The sequence below is a fragment of the Lytechinus pictus genome, chromosome 16 (assembly GCF_037042905.1).
Source record: "Lytechinus pictus isolate F3 Inbred chromosome 16, Lp3.0, whole genome shotgun sequence".
NCBI lineage: Eukaryota > Metazoa > Echinodermata > Echinoidea > Temnopleuroida > Toxopneustidae > Lytechinus > Lytechinus pictus.
This window is the reverse complement of record NC_087260.1, coordinates 12,109,351-12,129,982: the sequence shown is the minus strand read 5'-3', so window position 1 is coordinate 12,129,982 and position 20,632 is coordinate 12,109,351. Positions and strand designations below refer to the sequence as shown.

The window sequence follows — 20,632 nt, the reverse complement described above, 5'->3', positions numbered from 1 at the left end:
TATTAATAATCATAAAAAGTTATCACGATGGCCGCCATTTTGGATTTATGCAAATTAGACGTCTTTCCACCACTTGGATTTTTCTGGACTTTTAGTATGTCATTTTGGGGACTTCATGGAAATGCATTGTGGTGAAAAAAATTCTGTTGCAATTTGTTTGAGGTCAAACCTTATTTTTCCTGGACTATAATATCGGTACAGTTTATGGGATTAAATTAAAAAATTTGTCAAGTCTAAAACACCGTAGACCAGCTTCAATGCATGTACGTACAAATCGCCGGCTTGATCATTCCGATCCCAGGGTCAAGTCACATGACCAGTATACTCAATACATTTTACAAGGAAGGGGGTAAAACCTGTCAATTATAAGAACCTGCTACGAATACTCTGGTTGCTATCATCATGGACCAAGGTAATAACAAAATACAAATTTAGTCTGTATCGGAGAGCTTGAATGACGTAGTTTTTTTAGGTCTAAGTTAAGTTTAATTTAAGTCAGAGAGACGCGGACGTCGGCTCGGGAGTCGGGGATGCCGGTTCATTTCGGGCAAACCCTAGCCCGGTGGCAGGCGCGAGGCGGGAGCAGCTGGTGTGTCGATGCCCTGGGCCTGACGTGCAGTGCAGTGTACACAGCAACATGACTGTCAGCGTCATATCAAGGGGGGGGGGGGGGGGAGAATAGTATACTTTTCACAACCTCTTCACTTTGACTTAGTTAGATCAGGCCTGAAAAGTACTATAGGCCATTAATTATTGGCAAGGTAAAGAGCTAGAGCCAAGTCACGTCACTTGCTCAGCCTCACTCCCTCAGGTTAATTTGCTGTCTTGATTTCAGGGCTGCCAAACAAGAGTTTGAAGTGAGACATTGCGAGGGTGCGGAGCGCCCGGGGGGGGATGGTGTGGAAGAGGGGTGTCCCCCCTTCCAAGGTCAGTAGAGGCGCACGGCCAATATTGGAGACTATCTCCAATATCAGAGACTTGTAAAGAATTTTGGTATCCAATTTTAGAGACGGTCTCCAGTTTTGGAGTCCAATTTCCTTCGTTTACATTTGCTGCAAAAGGATTACCTTGGCGGCAAATAAAAATGTGATAAGCAGATTCCTCATGAAAAATTACCCCTTTTCACCATCTACTTTAAAAATTCACCGTCTACTTTTGTTTTGATAAGGATTTTTGTTGTCAATCACACACAAAACAAACGGGCTTCTGACCTCAGTGAGACAAAATTTTGGGTGGAAAAAATCATGCTTTTGTTGGTGTTGTTTCTTTTGTCCTTTTGCAAAGCAAGTCTTCAATGTGGGAGATTGTCTCCCCTATTGGAGAGAGTCTCCCATATTGGTCGTGCGCCTCTACTGAAGGTAGGGAGCTTTTACAATTTTTGCAATTTAAATGGTGCAATCTGGCACATACTTTTAACTCTGATTCCATAAATACATAAGGCAGGATTCAAGTAAGTTGATTGACGTTTTTAATAAAGTTCACTGACCTTGAAAAAATTCCACATTTTTTAGTGCATTATTCCAAATCAACTGTCTTTATAAGCTTAGCAGTGAAACCTCAACCAGTGATTATCTGCTGCTCCCTTAAGGAACAAAGAATGAAGGAAAGAAATGAAGGAGGAATGAGAGGAAGGAAGCAAGCAAGCAAGCGATATGAAAAAGAAAGAAAAGGTAAAAGAATAGATGAAAGGAAGAAAAAATAGACCGGAAGACAAAGAAAGGAAGGAATAAAGGAAAGAAAGAAAAAGTAAAAGGATAGCTGGAACGAAGGGGGAAAAAGACGGAAAGAAAGGAATGAATGAAAGAAAGAAGAGATAAATATAGGATGGATGGACTCAAGAATTAAAGAAAAAAGAAAGAAAAAAAGAAAGAAATCAAAAAAGAAAGAAAGAGAAAAAGAAATAGAGAAAAATGTTTTTTTAAAGGACAGAAAGAACAAAAGATAAAGACAAAAAAGGAAAATTTAAAAAGAAAGACAGTAACAAAAAATGAAAGAAGAGAGGGAAGCAACAAAGGAAGATAGAAAACAGAAGAAGAAAGCTAAAACTATCATAAATAAATTATCAGTTTCTTTTTGGCTCAATTAAATTAAAGCTACGAAAGAAACCAAGTGTATCAACACACACACAAATGTGGGGCTATCATGGCCGGGCCGGCGGGCTATCGTCATGGCATGACATTGCATTGACACTCGATCGCACCCCGCTTCATAGTAAAATTTCGACGTCACCAGCTCTCACACACGGGATACGTAAGCCAATCGCAACTCAATATCTTGTCTTTGCGCGGCAAACTGAAGCCAATTTGCATTGACGGTTTAGCTGCCTGGCCGGGTTATAATGTTATTGAATATATATATCCGATATAGGCTAATAAACTTTTTTCTCTCTATTTTCAGGGTTCAGCGTGAGAATTCCTATGATCAGTGTGAGAGCATGAGAATCGGGTGAATTGTGTGAGACTTTGAACTTACCTCGGTAAATATTGTAGTCCCACATGTAGACTTCCATGGTGCTGCCATGAAAATCTACATATGGGACTACATGGGACTGCAAATATTTACCGAGTTTAAATTAAAATCAGAGTCGGGAAAGAGATGAATATTCTTCATTTTTCTGATAGTTTTCAACTAAATCAAAGTAATTTCAAGGAATCATGGAAAAAAGAAGACCATTTCAAGGATTTAAAGATGTGAAATGTGAAATTTTAACAATTTTTTTTTTCATTTTTTTTTTTTTTTTTTTTTTTTTTTTAGGAGCGCGATTTTTTGCTCTCCTTATTTTTTTTAAGGAGCGCGGTAGGAGCGCCGGCGCGATCGCGCTCCTCAAAAATGAAGGTCTGATTATGCTAGTTTGATTTTCTCTATCATATCAACATTGTTCTTGGGTGGACTTGACCTTTAAGAAATAATAAGATCTATTCAATTTTTTTAGTTAGAATTCACCATGTTGTTACTCCTCTGTGTTTCAACATAACTCCAAATTTGATAAGAAATTCCTGTTTATTTCCATTATAACAAAAAATGGTAATGAGTGAATTTTCTGTTGAGATAGATATATAAATGAAAAATATTGGTATTGTGAAGGCAAAATTATGGACATGGTATGTTTTGCATTTGGTGAATGTGTTTTGAAATGATCTTTATAAAAATAAAATGGTAATGAGTCAATTTTCTGTTGAGATATGATAAAAAGATTGCAGGAAAAACTATTGACATTGTACATGTATGTTTTGCAGATGATGGAGACATGTATGTGTGTTCAGATAATCTATTTTGTTTCATATTTGTTGATATATAGGAAAGCCAAAGAGTGTTCTCACTGAGATATCCTGTAATAAGAGCTTCAATGGCTTGCAGAAGGTGTTTTCACACGAAAGGTGAGTTTTTTTCCACTCTCAGTCTCGTTCATTTACTTGCAATAGACCAGGGCCCGTCTTACAAAGATTTACGATTGATCCGATCAATCGTAACTCTATGGAAATCCATCAGTGTCATAATTTTTTTCTACGAAAAATTTGCACAATGTACTTTGTATGCAAAGAGAAGCGCAGTGAATTTTCAAGAAAACAATGAATGCATGAATATACATCATCATAGCAAGAAAATATTTGGAACAAACATGTATAATAGATGTTGACGTTGTTGGCCGTCCATAGTTGCAATTGATTGGATCAATCATAACTCTTTGTAAAATGGGGCCCTGATCATAGTATCCATGTAAAAAAAATGACTTGGTTATTTCCTACAATGCTTCTCAATTCATTCAATTCATTTATTTTCCACTATTCAATAAAAATCACATCAAAATTGCACAATTGTCAGTCAAAAACAATGAAACAATTAATAGATAAATGCTTACAAAAACAACGGATAGACAAAGTAAACAAAATGTCAACAAGTGGAGGGACAAACAAAGGCCTGAGGCCTATCAATGGCTTGTCTCCAGCATATAAAAGATATCATAACTGGTGGGTGTTTCATAAAGCTGTTAGTAAGAGACTGGTGATCCTTTCTTATATGCTAAACCATCGCCAATATATTATACCATTTACCACAAGAAAGGATCACCAGTCGTTCTTAAGGTCACTCTTGACTTACGAACAGCTTTATGAAACAGCGCCCTGATCATAAACAAACCAATAAGCAGACAAAAAACAAAAAGTCATTCTATTCATAAAATTAAAAAATAGAATCGGGGGGGGGGGGGGTATACGAATTGATCATATGAGTATGAAACAGCACCCTGATCATAAACAAACCATTAAGCAGACCAAAAACAAAAAGTCATTCTATTCATAAAATTAAAAAATAGAATCGGGGGGGGGGGTATACGAATTGATCATATGAGTATGAAACAGCGCCCTGATCATAAACAAACCAATAAGCAGACAAAAAACAAAAAGTTATTCTATTCATAAAATAAAAAAATAGAATCGGGGGGGGGGGGGGTATACGACTTGATCATATGAGTATCACATATGCCTTATTAAACCTAGACAGTGTAGGGCAAATTTTAATATCAGGATCTAAACAATTCCATAGCTTTGGACCAATGAAAATAATGAAAATAATTGTGGAATGAGAAAACTCATATTTAAATTAAGCGATATTTCTATTAAGTTCATGAAATACTTCTATTCATAAAACTTATGAGAAGCAATCATGAAACAGGTCCACAGAGTTTCATGTAAACTCAAAGTGAATAGCGCCATTTTTATGTCAAGGTGGGAGAATGACAGATCTAGATACATTATATTGGTGGAACTTGGCTAGTACTCGCCTTTAACAGTACATACATGTACAGGTAAATTGCTGATTGGTCTAATTCCGCTTAGCCTACATTCTGTTTGGTCTTATTCCACATGGTCTAATCCAAATAATCTAAAACCAGTTCATTGACACTACAGTACTAACCATTTGGTCTAATTGTCATTAGCCCATCACCAATTTGTAGAATCTCCAGAAAAGCTTTAGTACGCATTTTGTGTAATAACAACTTGGTCTGACTCCAATCAATCGATAGTACATGTACATATTATACATGAATGTACACGTTTGTAAACCAAATTTGTATTTGACAAAGTTTATAAAAGTTAGTAATATGGATGAAGTGGACATCAAGCCTATTGGGAATTGAACTACATTTAAATGATAATTAGGCTATTAAGTGGGTATTAGACGAATTGTAGTATAGACCAAACGGCAATCGGGCCAAATTGATAACAGACCAAATGGTTTGAATAGCCTGTGTGGTTTTTTTGCTATCAGAGAAGTAGACCATCAAGTCTGCTGTGCAAACCCTTCACTAGAATTAAGGGTCTGAATGTGCAGCCTAGTAATGCCTCGTGTACTGAAGGCGCTCTCGCTCAGGACAGCAAGTTTTGTATGTGCTAGTCTTTGCATGGAGACACTTGCTGATCAAAGTTTCAATCAGGGTCTGTGCCTGCAGACTATAGACCATCTGCTCTTGTAGTAGACAAAGAGAATCCAGGGGCCACAGAACGTTTTTGAAAGTTACGGGGGGGGGGGGGGGCGCTGACCATGCAAAAAACATTCAGATGGTCATTTCTTATGTTTTTTTACATGGTTCTAGACCCTCCCCTCTGGTTCCACAGCCCCTATGAATATAAACCACACATTATTTGAGACCATTTAGCTCATCTGTTGTATTTCTATATGAATTTTTTTTCTTTCAATAACTTTATATTGCAGCTCAGAATGCGATTGCAAGATGACCTTCTCGGTCTTTCTTCCAAGCCAGGCTGAGAATGGACCATGCCCCACCCTCATATATCTCTCAGGTAAGCATGCAAAGGCAGTCTTCTCTCTGAGATCGATCTTGCATTATCTTTGGCCCAAATTCACAAAGGTGGTGTTGAATCTGTGGTTTCAAACCAGGGTTTAGGCAGATTTCATTCTCATTCGCTCTATTTTGGGTGTATATTTTAGAAAGTGTTTAATAAGGTAGCTTAGTGGGAGCTTGTTACTAAGGTCAAAGGTCACTCTATTAATGAGTCAACTTTTTATGTAAATCATATATCCAAACAAATGGTGAACTCATTAATAAAAACATGGTGGAATACTTTTTAATGCTGTAACACTCTGTGATAAAAGCTTGCATTCATATTTTTTTGCCTTTTTGATATAGGCCTAATGATGATGATGACACCTACAGCATTTATATTGTGCCATATTTCTGTTTAAAACGTTCATAGGCGCAGGCTCATCCGATTATTAAGCTAATTGCTAGTACTACACATCTGCTGAAATATGTGAGTTTTGAGGGACTGAATGAAGCGAAATTGAGGATGAAAATCTGCTATCTGCATGTTTTGAAACCACAGATTCTAAACCAGTTGTAAATTCACCCATCAGACATTTTTGTACTTATTTGCTTTAAGCAGAACTTGGCCAATGCTGTGGTTCATAAAATTACCACATATGTTCTGTCATATTTTAATTCAAGCACTCTTTTTTTTTCAGGATTCCCCTAAGTTCCTATTCCCCTGGGGCAGTAATCAAAATATAAAATAGATAGCATATTGTTTTGTGGCCTCATAAAAGAACTCATTTTGAAAATTGTCACCACAATTGGCATTTATCTTTAAATTGTGTAACGTTCATTTAGGGCTGACATGTACGGATCAAAACGTCACAACCAAAGGTGGATTCCAGCGCTATGCTGCTCAGCACGGAATGATCGTTGTATGTCCAGACACAAGCCCTCGTGGATGTAACATCGAAGGAGAGGATGATTCGTACGACTTTGGCTCCGGGGCTGGGTTTTATCTCGATGCCACCGAAGAGAAATGGAAGAAGAATTATAGGATGTACTCTTACATTACAAAAGAGGTATCGGTGTTTTCTACATTTGATTTTATCTGCTTGAGTTAAGTTAAGTTGATTTGTTTGTGCTTGAATATGTTTTAATTTATTTGGTTTGATTTGATATGATTTGTTTTGGTTAGATTTGATTTGATTTGTTTTCTTTGATTCTGGTGATTTGATTTGTTGTGGTTTGAATTAATTAAAATTAAAAAAAATATTATATTTCTTTAGTTTGGTTTGCTTTGCTTTGAATTGAGTGTGATTTTTATAAGATTTGATTTCAGTTGAATTTGATATGATTTGCTTGAGTTAAGGTGATTTGGTTTGTTTTGGATTGATTTGATTCTGTCTGATTAGATTTGGTTTGATTTGATTTGTCATGATTTGTTTTGATTTGGTTTGTTCGAGTTGATTTGAGATAATTTGAATTTTATTGATTTGAATATGTTTGGTTTGAATTAATCATTTTGATTTGATTTGATTCTATTTGACTTGAATTTTTATTTGAGCTTCGTTGAATTTGATTGGATTTAAATTGCTTTGATTTGATTTATGTCTGTCTTTCTTTTGATTTTTATTTGAATTCGAATTGATTTGATATGATTTGGTCTGATATATTAAATATGATTTGATTTTTTTATTTTTGATAAACAAAGATGAAACTGAACTGTTCTTACTGAAATAAGAAGAGGAGATGACTACATAATAACTCACCATCGTTATGTCATTCTCATATTGTTTAAGGTGACCTTTGCTGCATATTACAACCAGCTGTACATGTGCAAACCCACTGTAATATAAATTGTGAAGAGCGCCCCCTATATTATGTTCATGGACAGTGTTCATTACTGTGACTTTAGCCAATAGGTGTTCTCAATTCACATTATAAATGGGGGTCTTGATAAAAAAACAAAAGTAACATTGTAACAAACACCAAGATGAAGATGATATGATTTTTTTCCTTTTTTCCACCTTAAATTGAAAATTAATAGAGTAAACAAAATAGTTTGTGGAAAAGTCCTTTCTTGGGACAGCTACTTGACCTCTACATAAAGATTTTCACATGTGTTGAGTTGAATCAATAAGTGTATCTTTGTAGTGTTTGAAGCAATGTGATCACATGTGTGTACATATAGGGCTCGATCTTGATCTTATCTAAAAATATCTTACATTGTGTTCTTTTCAAATATTTACACTGAGATTCACTGGAAATCATGAAGTGAATACATCTCCCAAAAGAGTCCCAATGTCCTGTGAGTAATGCAATATACATTTTACTAGCATTTCCAGTGCCTGTTGCAGAAGAACTTGCGTTTAAACATATACGCCAGTTATATGGATTTCAAAATGAGCTCGAACAGAATCCAATAATATGGCTAATTGGCCATCCAAGTATTTGTTTGTATTAATAATATGGAATCATTCTGATAGAAAGTGTAATTTCTGAGAAATTAGCAAAATATGCATGGCATTACAGCCAGGTTTTAGGTCTTTTTCCAAGCTATAATAATACACTGCCCCACATATGCTTATATGTGTTGGTGATCTTAAGTGTGATGAAGATTTTCAATTTTCAGAATATATTATTACGTAAATGCATAAGATATATTTTTTCATAAAATCAGACAAGGGTAATTGACTATTACCAATTTTGTGAGGAGACTTGCAAGGCATAATCGAAATGTCCAAGGCCCTGGCCTTCATTTGAGGTCAATAACAATTTATTCAAGAACATATGATTATCATCAGTCACAAAATAAAGTTTAATGGCCATTTTGTTTAAAAACTCCTACATGTAATTGTAAATTAAAAGACACTTTAATTCAAACATGATACAAATCGTAGTCAATAAAACACCTAACAATACAAAAAAAAATTGATTGTATTTTAAAAATCATAATTGTAAAATGAAGTCTATGCACTGTCAGGAAAGAGAATAGAAGGAAAAAAATGCCTCTTAAAAGATATTCAAAATTTGTCATAAAATCTAAACTTTATCGCAATAACAAAACATTTCATTTCATTTATTTCCATTTCCAACATTTACAAAAGTTTTTTTTTCCATGCATCTTGATACATAATCAATAAGATAAGGAAAACTGACGTGCACAATATAATCAAGACAACCATACATTGATACAAACAGGTTGGAAATGGATGAGGCTGCTAAACATAAAGTGTAAATGCACTTACCTTGAGGTTTACTTTGCCAGATTTTGTCCACACCTGTGGACTTTCTCCCAGCCGACTGATTTAGCCAACAATGGCTGCTCTCTGTTCTCTCTCAGGGTTTGGGGATCTTGATCCTTGAAGGAGTGCTTTCCCCAAAATCAAAGAGGCCATTTTTGAGATATAGTCAAACCCATCAATATCTGCTGTTTGTGCTTTCTCAGGGTTTTGGATCTTGAACATTGAAGAAGTACTGTCCAAAAAAGGAAAGTTGCTGTTCTGCAGACATAGTCAAACTTGTCTCAGTGGCAACCAACATTTGTTGCTTTCTACTTTCTCAGGAATGTTTTTCAGATCTTGAACCTTGAAGAAGTACTGTCCCAAACAACAAAGATACTGTTCTGGAGACATCGTCAAACCTGTTTCAGTGGCCATCAACATTTGCTTCTTTCTGCTTTCTTAGGGTTTTGGGATCTTCAACCTTGAAAAAGTACTGTCCCCAAAAGCAAAGATACTGTTCTTGATATAGTAAAAATCTGTTTCAATGGCCATCAACATTTGCTTCTCTCTGCTTTCTTAGGGTTTTGTGATCTTGAACCTTGAAGAAATACTGTCCCAAACAACAAAGATACTGTTCTGGAGACATCGTCAAACCTGTTTCAGTGGCCATCAACATTTGCTTCTTTCTGCTTTCTTAGGGTTTTGGGATCTTCAACCTTGAAAAAGTACTGTCCCCAAAAGCAAAGATACTGTTCTTGATATAGTAAAAATCTGTTTCAATGGCCATCAACATTTGCTTCTCTCTGCTTTCTTAGGGTTTTGTGATCTTGAACCTTGAAGAAATACTGTCCAAAAAGGGAAAGTTGCTGTTCTGCAGACATAGTCAAACCTTTGCAACATGCTCTCTATTTTCTCAGATCTTCAACCTTGAAGAAGTACTGTCCCAAACAACGAAGATACTGGTCTGGAGATATCTCAGAGATGTCTCAGGGGCCATGGTGAAAACCTCCAGTGGTTACCAAGAATGTCCCATGATAGAACCTGTCTATAAAGGCCGCCTTTTTCGCAGTTGCCAGTCATTTGCATGGAAGTCCCTCTCTGGGGTATCTTTGGTGCAGGGGAGGCATCGTGTCCTGAATGACAGACAACGTCGCTCCCAGCCTGACGATCAAGGCCGTCTTCTGCGATGCCCATATCTGTAATCCATGTTCAAGATCTACTGGCCATTGATATCAAGTTCGTTAATCTTCCAATGGGTTGAGTTATCTAAGAGATGACCTGTTGTTTTTGACCAGATTGTTGGTTTAACCAGATGCAGGATTCTTGTTCAATTAATGTACAATCTGCCATAGGGTACAGTCCCACCAATGAAACAGACTCCAAATTGACCAATGGTATGTCATTGGAAATAACGTAATAGCTTTGCTAGGTCTGAAGTCATTTTTGTCTGGTGTGACTTTGGCATTCAGAGTAAGAACCAAAGTTGGCCATCAAAGTCTATCCATCAGGAAATTAATCCCTTTTTTAATCAGTCTTTGGGGCTTATTCTGGCCAGGGGGTGTTTCCTAGAGGGGTGTCATTGATTTGAATCTCTTCTAAATCTGTTGTTGTGTTTGATGTTACATAATTTTATGCAAGATGGTAGATAAAAGCAGTGTGTACTGTATTCAGATTTGCCTGGTTAATGTCCAGAGTATTTGTTTGCTGAATAAACAATTTGTTTTTCAATTGGGATGTAGCAATTTGTAAGCCATACAGTCTGGTTTCATGTGTCATTCTTGCTTCTGTTTTAAGCTTTACAATTTAGTATACAGATAATTCATTACATTGTTTTTTTTATATAGTTTTCTGCAGTGCACACTTATTCATTATTAGTACACTTTTGTGTCTTTTATCCTCATATTCTCTCATTTTCTTCCTTATGCATGATAATGTACAGTACATCAGCAGTTTCCATGCGGTTCCATGACATTTGCTCCGGCGACAATTGCTCCGCTGCAAATTCCACTCATTAAAGGGGAATTAAACGTTTGGAACAAGTAGGCTTGTGTAAAAACAGAAAAATCTAAGAATAAGAACAAAGAAAGTTTGAGAAAAATCTGACATATAATGAGAAAGTTATGAGCATTTGAATATGTATTGCAATCACTAATGCCATGGAGATCCTCCCATTGGCAATGCGACAAGGATGTGTGATGTCACATGTGAACAACTTTCCCTTTGATGGACTATAAAATACCCCCAAAATGTATCTTTTTGCTTTTTCTTATGGTGTTACAAACTCTTTATCCATGATGTATTCATTAAAAATCTGTATTACATGCCCTCCTATAGAAAGAACACAAGATCTACTGATAGATGTGATTAAAGAGGCAGTTTAAGTGAAATATATACTAAAGTAATGGGGAGAGTTGTTCACAAGTGACATCACACATCTTTGTCGCATTGCCAATGTGGGGATCTCCATAGCATAAGTGATCGCAATATTCAAATGCTCATAACTTTCTCATTATTTGTCCGATTTTTCTCAAACTTTTGTTGATCTGTTTCTTTGATTTTTCTGTTTTCACACAAGCTATCTTGTTCCAAAGGTTTCATTCTCCTTTAATAGAATTACCAAATTCAACCCGAGATTTAACAGCATATGGCCCTATCCTAAACTTAACTCGAAACCTAACATACATGTAAGACCATATTGCAACCCTAACCCTAAACCCTATCTTAGACGAAATTAAGCCTAGAGCAATTATCGCCGGAGCAAATGTCATGTCACCTTTCATCCACACATGTGTACTTTTTCCTCCTCTCTCTACTTCTCCCCCACCCTCTTCTCTTTCTTTTTCTCTCTATCACTCTCTAGTTTCTAGTGTTCTTCTTTTCCGAATCTATCAGACATCTGTTACTCTCTGAATAGAAAATATTACATGATTGACATTTACATTATGAACAAAATGAATTTGAGCATTATGCGACAGTCACATTTCCCTTATGGCGGCCGTACGGCGAGTCAAAAACAGCTGTTTTATTCAAATAATTCAAACCACCTATATGTATCTGGTACAAAAAATGTTAAAATGACCGTTTTCAATTGTCGTACGGCCACCATACAGTACAGAAGTGACTTACATAAAACTTTTTTTTTGCATTTCAGCGTTTTTTATACCATATTCTGGTAGAGCATGATGAAAAAACCCCTCTTCCAAAATTTGGTGAGAATCGGTCCATGGGGCCCTGAGATATGACCTCATGAATACATAATAAGCCCATTGAAGTCAATGTATTGATGAGGTCATATCTTGGGGCCCCACGGACCGATTCCAATCATATTTGGATTGTGGGGGTTTTTCATCATGATCTACCAAAATATGGTCTAAAAAACGCTGAAATGCAAAAAGTGAAAACTAATGACATCATACGAATAAGTACTCTATAGGGGAAATGTGACTATGACAATATATGTCAAAGGATTACCTAAATTGAAAAAAAAATTGCTTATTAAGGGAAAAAATTTAAGAATAGACATTGAACATTCAATGAATATGAAAGTGATTCTGACTATGATTCTGGATCATGTTTCCTCATTCTTATTAATTATAAATGCATGATTTCTCTAGCACTTATGCTGGTAACCAATCAGATTTGGCTATTTCTGTAGCTTTTAACAGACGTCATGATTCTGATATTTTGTAAAATTTGTGTACATGTAACTTGACCCTTGTTTGCAATCCTTTGTTGATATTGATAAGCAGTTTTACATCAAACTTTTAAAGAAACGTGTGGATATATTTCTCAAAATGGGAATTTTTCAGCAATACAAACTCGCTTATCAATTATCGTAGTCTTCATCTATTCTCTTTTCTTCGTACAGCTGATTCAAGTGATTGCGGAGAATTTCCCCATCAATCCAGAGAAGCTTGCAATAACTGGCCACAGGTTAATATCTACTTTCTATATTTTCTTCTTTCAAATAGAATCTTTCAGGAATGTCAATATGTAATACTATGGTATTCGTACCTGTTGGAGACAGTTTATTTCCAATTTGTCTAATGCCCATTCGTCCGATTGCCAACTTGTCTAGTTGTCTGCTATCATTTGGTCTACCATCAGTTCGTCCACTCACCACATGGTCTATTTTCATTTTATAGTCTAAAGCCATTCCGTCCAATAACCAGTTGGTCCAATAGCCATTTAGTCCATATACCATTTGGTTTAATTGGACTAAGTGTTAAATTGAGCAAAATGAATGAAAATGAAATGGATATTAGACCAACTGGTTGTGAGACGAAATGGTCATAGAAAAAATGGTGATTAGATGAAGTGACGATTGGACCAAATGGTTGTTAGACGAAATGTTGATGGACGGAATGGCATTAGACTAAATGAAAGTAGACCATGTGGTGAGTGGACGAGTTGGCAGTAGATGAATTGGCAATTTACCGATGGAGACTTGGCCCTGGGGGCCATTTCATAAAGCTGTTCGTAAGTTAAAAGCGACTTTAAGACACGACTGGTGATCCTTTCTTGTGGTAAATGATATACACCATTAAATGATTAGTGATTATTCAGAAAAGTTCACCAGTCGTTCTTAAAGTCGCTCTTAATTTACGAACTGCTTTATGAAACACCCATGCAAAGTGTATGGAAAAAATGTGTTACAGCGAAATTGTTCAGTCTCCGACGGGTTGATAGGAATTTCATTGATGTTTAACGTTTTTTATCAATTCAATCTCTATTTTTTCGAGTCTGCATGAAACAAGTATTAACAATTTTGCTTTCATCCTTGGTTTTGGAGGAATTGTTCTTTTTTAATGTATGTGCAATGTGCTATTGAGTCGCAATGATAAACCAAATACACTGTATTTGCTATAAAGTGGCAATAGTAGACCCAAAACATGTAGTTATCAATAAAAACAAGTTAGTGTTGCCAATTTAGGATTTTGATTGTTGCATAAAACTTTTGCCATAAATAAACTCCAGCAAATAAACAAAACTCTGACCAAAAAATGGGAAAATAGTTTTTCTTTTAAGCAGCAAGCTCCATGTGTGAACGGACAAAATGTCTATGACACCGTGTTAGAAACCAAGTTGCAGTTCACCCTTCAATAATGAACATCATAAATATGATGTAATTTTCATGTTTCCATCATGCTGCCAATTGAGGATCTTAACAGTGATTATATTCTCTTTTTTTTTATAAATCCATTGCATCTTTCTCTTTCTCTTTCAGCATGGGAGGACACGGAGCTTTGACCATTGCACTTAAGAACCCTCATATCTTCAAGGTAAATTTATTTCCTCTCTAATAAATGTGTTTTTCAATATCTATGGAGTGTTTCATGAAGCTCTTCATACTATTACCCATGACCACTGAACTATACCACTTCGTAGTGATATAGTTCAGTGCCCATTAATTTACAATACTATGGAGTGCCAAAATGGGGTGCCTGAAATTGTTCCTCCTTCTAAGATGAAGGTTTAACTATAAGTCTAGTAATCTTGATTCAAATTTGGCAAAATATATATTTTGGCAATATTCAAACTGTCAACTCTTAATATGCCCAAAGAATTACGGTTCTATAGGATTTTTTGTCAACAGCGGAATGTAAACAATGCTGTTAATTGCTGAGCTGAGAGAGAGCGAGCGACTGCTGGTGGCTAATTGTTGTTGGAATTGTGGGATGATATGAAAACATCTTAGACATTCCTACATGCATATTTACATACTAGATAAGAATGTGCTGTATCTAATTACCTAAATATCTTTATTATTTTTTGCAACTTTCACAACAGAATTTCGAAATATACTTGTGAGTTTCCAGAACCCCTTTTGAAGCGAAATCACAAAAAAATCACTAGAATTTTGAGAATTTACTTTTGACCTGTTATAGAGCAAAAATAAAAAATCACAGAAGAGGTTTGTCACTAACATGGTGGTTACCAGTGGCATACACAGGATTTTTTAAGGGGTTGTAGAAGAGATTTGTTTCCTATTCCCCAAAAAATTGACAAGCAAAAAAAAAAAAGGTCTTCAAAAAATTTTAGGGGGGATTTTGAATTCTTGGGGAGGGGGGGTTGGGTATAAAAAATTTAAGGGGGTTTGAACCCCTGTACCCCCCCCCCCTGCGTATGCCAGTGATGGTTATAGAAATAAGATATTAATCATATTTTTAAATGTCCTGTCTGCCGTTTTGTATAAAATCTGTCAGATACACAGAAATAAATAGAATATATTGAAACTCTTGTATTTCTGATCATGCCTTGACTGTTTTGATGCTCTTTGCAGTCTGTATCTGCCTTTGCTCCAATCTGTAATCCCATCGACTGCCCATGGGGTCAGAAGGCCTTCAAGGGCTACCTAGGACCAGATGTTAATACTTGGAAGGTATGGTATTGTAATAATTATGATGATGGTAATATTATACGATATTAATGCAGATGGGTCTGCCCAAGTCAAAACTCTTATGATTAAAGAAATCTGTATGACGGTGGCAAAATTAGACTGGGAAGAGGTGAATAAACATGCTTTGAGTACTGTGGAAAATAGCTTTGACTTGACAAAAATATGCTACGAAGATGCAGACTTGCATGTAAGTGCATGATATACAGTAATATTTACATGATGGCAATATAAATGCACTTGTTCTTGTGTACTAATTCTAATCCAACTTAGGTGTGGCTTTTATGAAGGTACCGTTAAAGATGCCTTTCAAGAATTTCTTGTTTGTTTTGGGGTCTGATATACTTAAAAACGCTAAATGAGGAACAAGTCAACAAATTAGTACAATGGATGGATGGATGGATGGACAGACGGACGGACAGACAGACGGACAAATGTATGATAATGAATTAAAGAAAAGCGATCTATTTATTGGTGATGGAGTCCTCAACCCTCATCAGTTTTACAGAATTTGAAATCTACTGCATATTGCATCCACTTCTTTTAATGTTTGCATCTTACAGTATAACTGAATGTATTTTTCATTGATGATCATCTAGGAATATGATGCATGTGAACTTGTCCGGAGCTATGATGGACCACCAAGAGAGATTCTCATTGATCAAGGGAAAGGTGATAACTTCTATACTCAAAAGCAACTTCTACCTGAGAACTTTGTAACGGCTTGTCAAGCCAGTCACACAGCATGCATCATGAATCTACGTGAGGTAAGTGTATCCCATAAGAAATGAATCTGTTGAAGGAAGATGCAGTGTTTTTGCCTGTTTAGTGGCACAATTATATACCCTCAAGCTAGTATTGTATAGTAGTAGTAGTAGAAGTAGTAGTAGAAGTAGTAGTAGTAGTAGAAGTAGTAGTAGTAGTAGTAGTAGTAGTAGTAGTAGTAGTAGTAGTAGTAGTAGTAGTAGTAGTAGTAGTAGAAGTAGTAGTAGTAGTAGTAGAAGTAGTAGTAATAGTAGTAGTAGTAGTAGTTGTAGTAGAAGCACATGTAGTAGTAATAATAGTAGTAGTAGTAGTAGAAGAAGAAGAAAAAGAAGAATTAGAATTAGAAGAAGAGGAAGAAGAAGAAGAGGAGGAGGAGGAGCACCTAGTAAAATTGTAAAATGAGGATAAGCTTTATGTTCCTTTAAATGGCAAGAGATTTTAATATCATCTCTGTTTCCTTCGATAAAAATTTATGGACTTCAATTTTGTTGGTAACCTCACCATGATCCAACACTTACACTGCATACATGTATATACCACATTCTTTAAATCTTCCGATCTCAATCTGTTAATTACAGGGATACGATCACAGCTACTATTTCATCTCAACATTCATGGAGGATCATATCAAATTTCACATACAACATCTGTGATGACGTCAACTGGTTGCCATGGGAAATTGGGAACGCATCAGTTGTCAAATAACAGTGATGCCCCTTTTCAGACAAAAGTCTGATTTTCGACATATTTTCAGCCATTGAAAACACCTTTTTCATGTAGGTTAGGGGTCATTCTAGGTGATTTTCAGAGTTTTTAATCAATTCTAAATGGCGTTCCGAAATAAAGGAAAGAGAACAAGGTTAGATAGCTTACCGATTCTGAAACTGGAAATATGTACAGTAATTTTCTCACGATGTCACATGTGAAGCTTTAAGTACATCTCTATGATCTGATTGATGATTTCATCAAATCGACTGGTTTTGAGAACTGCTCCAATCAAAACTGGAGGGCGCTGTTGCATGAAACAGTAGTTACCCTAGCTTTCGTAGTAATTACCATGGTTACACTACTCATTAGCCAAAATCAAAATAAAGATTTCCACTTGTGAAGATTAAGTATGATGATACTATGATCTGATTGATTATTTCAGCAAAATCGACTGGTTTCGAGAACTGCTCCAATTAAAAACTGAAGGGCCCAGTTGCACAAAATATTAGTTACCCCAGATTCAATGGTTTACACTGCTAATCAGCCAATCAAAATAAGATTTCCATGATAGTTATGGTTGAAGGCAAAGTTATCCTGGTCCGTGTATCACCCAGGTTTATGTATGAACGTACATTTTATTCAAGCAGACTCATATGTGATTTTTCTATATTTTCATATAAGGTAATGCAAATCACATCATGGGATGTGGCTTTGTCGAATAAGTATAAATATTGTTTTTAGATAATGTGTGTGGTGATTTTTTATGCAAAAGAAAGAAAGCTGAGCGATTTTATATTTAAGGGAACAATTATATTTTACGATTTTGATCATTGAAGATATTCACATTATAGCCCATGGCCCAAATCCAAAATAGGGGTTACATCTATACAGAGAAAACCAAGGGTTTTCACCTAATTAAGCATCAATGAAAGCACATTGCTTGTGTGTGCATCAGGACTAGGATCACATTCAATAAAGACAGAATGAATCGCTCACATACGTATCCAGTATTTATCTATAAAAAAAACAGTATTACTAAATTTAAAACTTTGCTTCTATGAAGCACCTGGGGCCCGTTTCAGAAAGGACTTGCAACTGTTGTAACTTTTCCATTATGGCAACTACCGTGGAAACCTTGATTGTGATTGGCTGCTGAGCCCCGTTACCATGGTAGTTGCCATTATGGCAAAGTTACAACAGTTGCAAGTCCTTTATGAAATGGGCCCCAGATTGTATCCAATGAAGAAGCTATGATTTCAAAATGCTGTTACTAAATTCAGTTGAGTTGACATTTTACAGATGTTTAACTTTATCTGCTGGAGTTTGACTTTTTACTATGCTGGATGAGTGTTTTGAGCTACTCCCATACTTCAGTTCAATGCTGATGGCAGCATCTCTGGGGGATGGGCATTAAATAGTCTTTCGTCCAGCTTTCCGGTGTGGTCGTAACCTGTTCTTCAAAGTTATATTGTCTTGTATACTTTGATAATGCAGTATGGAAAAGAGAAACACATTGATTAAAGTTTTAATTCAATTTGGACATTATTGTGGGATTTATAGATAGTTGAAATGCGAGATCACTAAATCAATTTGATTCTTAAATTGGCGATTGTCAAATAATTGTTACAGAGTAAAGGGAACCCTCTCTCATTTGTCATGCCTGCAACCATGTTCATTTATATATTTGTTTCTAGCATGTGCCTTAGCTTTTAGCCTAGCTTAAAATGTATTGTGGTTATCATATGATTCTAGCTGCTCTGAAAAGGAAATGTACTCCTCAATCATAAATTTTGAGAGAGAATTAACTTAAAAAGTATTTTAACCCTAACTTCACCGTACAAATTTTAGAAATTGTCATTTATAATTTCGATTTGAGTGAAAGCATTTTGAGAAAAAAAATATCACGTTCATATTTTTATTTGATTTCATTCAAATTTGGACCCTCCACATTCATTCATTTGTTCCATTGAAATAGTAGAATCTTAGACTTAACACTACACATTGAACTCAAATTCCTTTGCAACTGATTTGTAATGTACATGTATATGAGTTACGGGGATGAATTATCATGTAAGTTATGATAATGTTTGTGAATCATGATGTTCATTAATTTTCCAAGAAAATTATAAATAATCAGAAACACCAATGTTTCATACTTCATTTTTAATTTTGGTCGTGCACATTCAGATGATTTCCTGATTTTATAAACTGAATATATTATAGACCAGTTTGTCAAGAACTAGAAAAAAAGAGAGAAAAGCTGTGATCCGTGTAAACTTGGAAGTGAAGCAGAATAATGAGATGTTGAAGAGTGAGAGAAAAGGGAGGGCGGGGGTAGAGGAGGAGGAAGAGGTGGATTCAAAGATGGACGAAGAGTTAAAGAGGGAGTGTTGAAAGAGGGAGAATGAGGGTGAAGGGTAAAATGAAAGAGGTAATGGGTGATAGAGGGAAGGAGAGAGGGGATGGAAGAGGGGGTGTAGGAAAGAGAGGGGTGGAGGAGGGAGAGGTGGAAGGAGAGGGGTGTAGAATGAGGGTGAAGGGTAAAACAATAGAGGTACTGGATGATAGAGGGAAGGAGAGAGGGGGTATAGGAAAGAGAGGGGTGGAGGAGGGAGGAAGATGTGGAGCCAGAGGTGGAAGAAGAGGGGGGGGGGTGTAGAAAGAGGGGGAATGAGGGTGAAGGGTAAAACGAAAGAGGTAATGGATGATAGAGGGAAGGAGAGAGGGGGTGTAGGAAAGAGAGGGGTGGAGGAGGGAGGAAGATGTGGAAGGAGAGGGGGTGTAGAAAGAGGGGGAATGAGAGTGAAAGGTAAAACAATAGAGGTAATGGATGATAGAGGGAAGGGGGAGGAGGGAGGAAGATGTGGAGCCAGAGGTTGAAGAAGGGGGGAGAGGGTAAAGAAAAAGAGGTAATGGATGATAGAGGGGAAGGAGACATGGAGTGGAAGAGGGAGAAAGGTGGTATAGAAAGAGGGGGGTATGGAAAGAGGGGAACGGTGGAGAGGGTGAAAGGTAATTAATGATAGAGGGGAAGAAGGAGAGAGAGAAATAGAGAGAGTGAGGAGAAGAGATAGTGGTGGGGTTAAGAGATGGTGATATAATAGACGTGTGGAAGGGTAAACTGCCGTATCGTCTATTGCCAATTCGTCCACTCATCACATGGTCTAACTTCATTTAGTCTAATGCCATTCCGTCCATCAACATTTCGTCTAACAACCATTTGGTCCAATAACCATTTGGTCCAATAATCACTTCGTCTAATCACCAGTTGGTCTAAGACCATTTCGTCTTATAACCAGTTGGTCTAATATCCATTTTTTTTCATTCATTTTGCCCAATTAACACAATCAAATTAGACCAAATTGTTTATGGACTAAACGGCTATTGGACCAACTGGTTATTAGAGAAAAAGATGAGTGGACGAAATGGCAATTAGACACTGTGGATAGTGGACGAATTGATGATAGACCAAATGATAGTAGACGGAGTTGGTAATTAGACGAATTGGCATTAGACCAAATGGAAATAAACCGTGTGGAAGAGGGGGAGAAGGAAAAAATTAGGAATGAAACGGGACAGAAAGAAACGAATAGACACAAAAAGAGAAGAGAGAGAGATCATGTTGAAAATGAGAAAGCGGAAAACGTTTTGGGAAAGGGCGAAAATAAAAGCAAATTATTTCGCGAGAAACTTTCTATGTTTTCGGATAAAAATAATGCAAGAAAGTATTTAACTGTGCAGGATTAGAAGATTTTGGTAAGTGTT

At 36.3% G+C, this 20,632-nt stretch overlaps 1 protein-coding gene across 3 annotated transcripts; it reads left to right on the top strand.

Moving 5' to 3' along the window:
- The first annotated feature begins 279 nt into the window (after positions 1-279).
- Positions 280-19,009, top strand: LOC129278487 (S-formylglutathione hydrolase-like). Of its 3 annotated transcripts, none has more exons than XR_010296036.1 (10): positions 289-412; positions 3,299-3,377; positions 5,713-5,801; positions 6,629-6,852; positions 12,866-12,930; positions 14,225-14,279; positions 15,281-15,379; positions 15,994-16,161; positions 16,738-17,938; positions 18,075-19,009. XR_010296036.1 is itself a non-coding variant. In XM_054914635.2 (9 exons), exons 1-9 carry the CDS (start codon positions 403-405, stop codon positions 16,810-16,812), a joined length of 864 nt encoding a protein of 287 aa, XP_054770610.2. In that variant the 5' UTR covers positions 280-402; the 3' UTR covers positions 16,813-19,009. The 3 variants fall into 3 exon arrangements, 1 of the variants encoding a protein (XP_054770610.2); XR_010296037.1 differs by having other exon boundaries at positions 16,738-17,918; positions 18,075-18,608; XM_054914635.2 differs by having other exon boundaries at positions 280-412; positions 16,738-19,009.
- Positions 19,010-20,632: the final 1,623 nt, after the last annotated feature.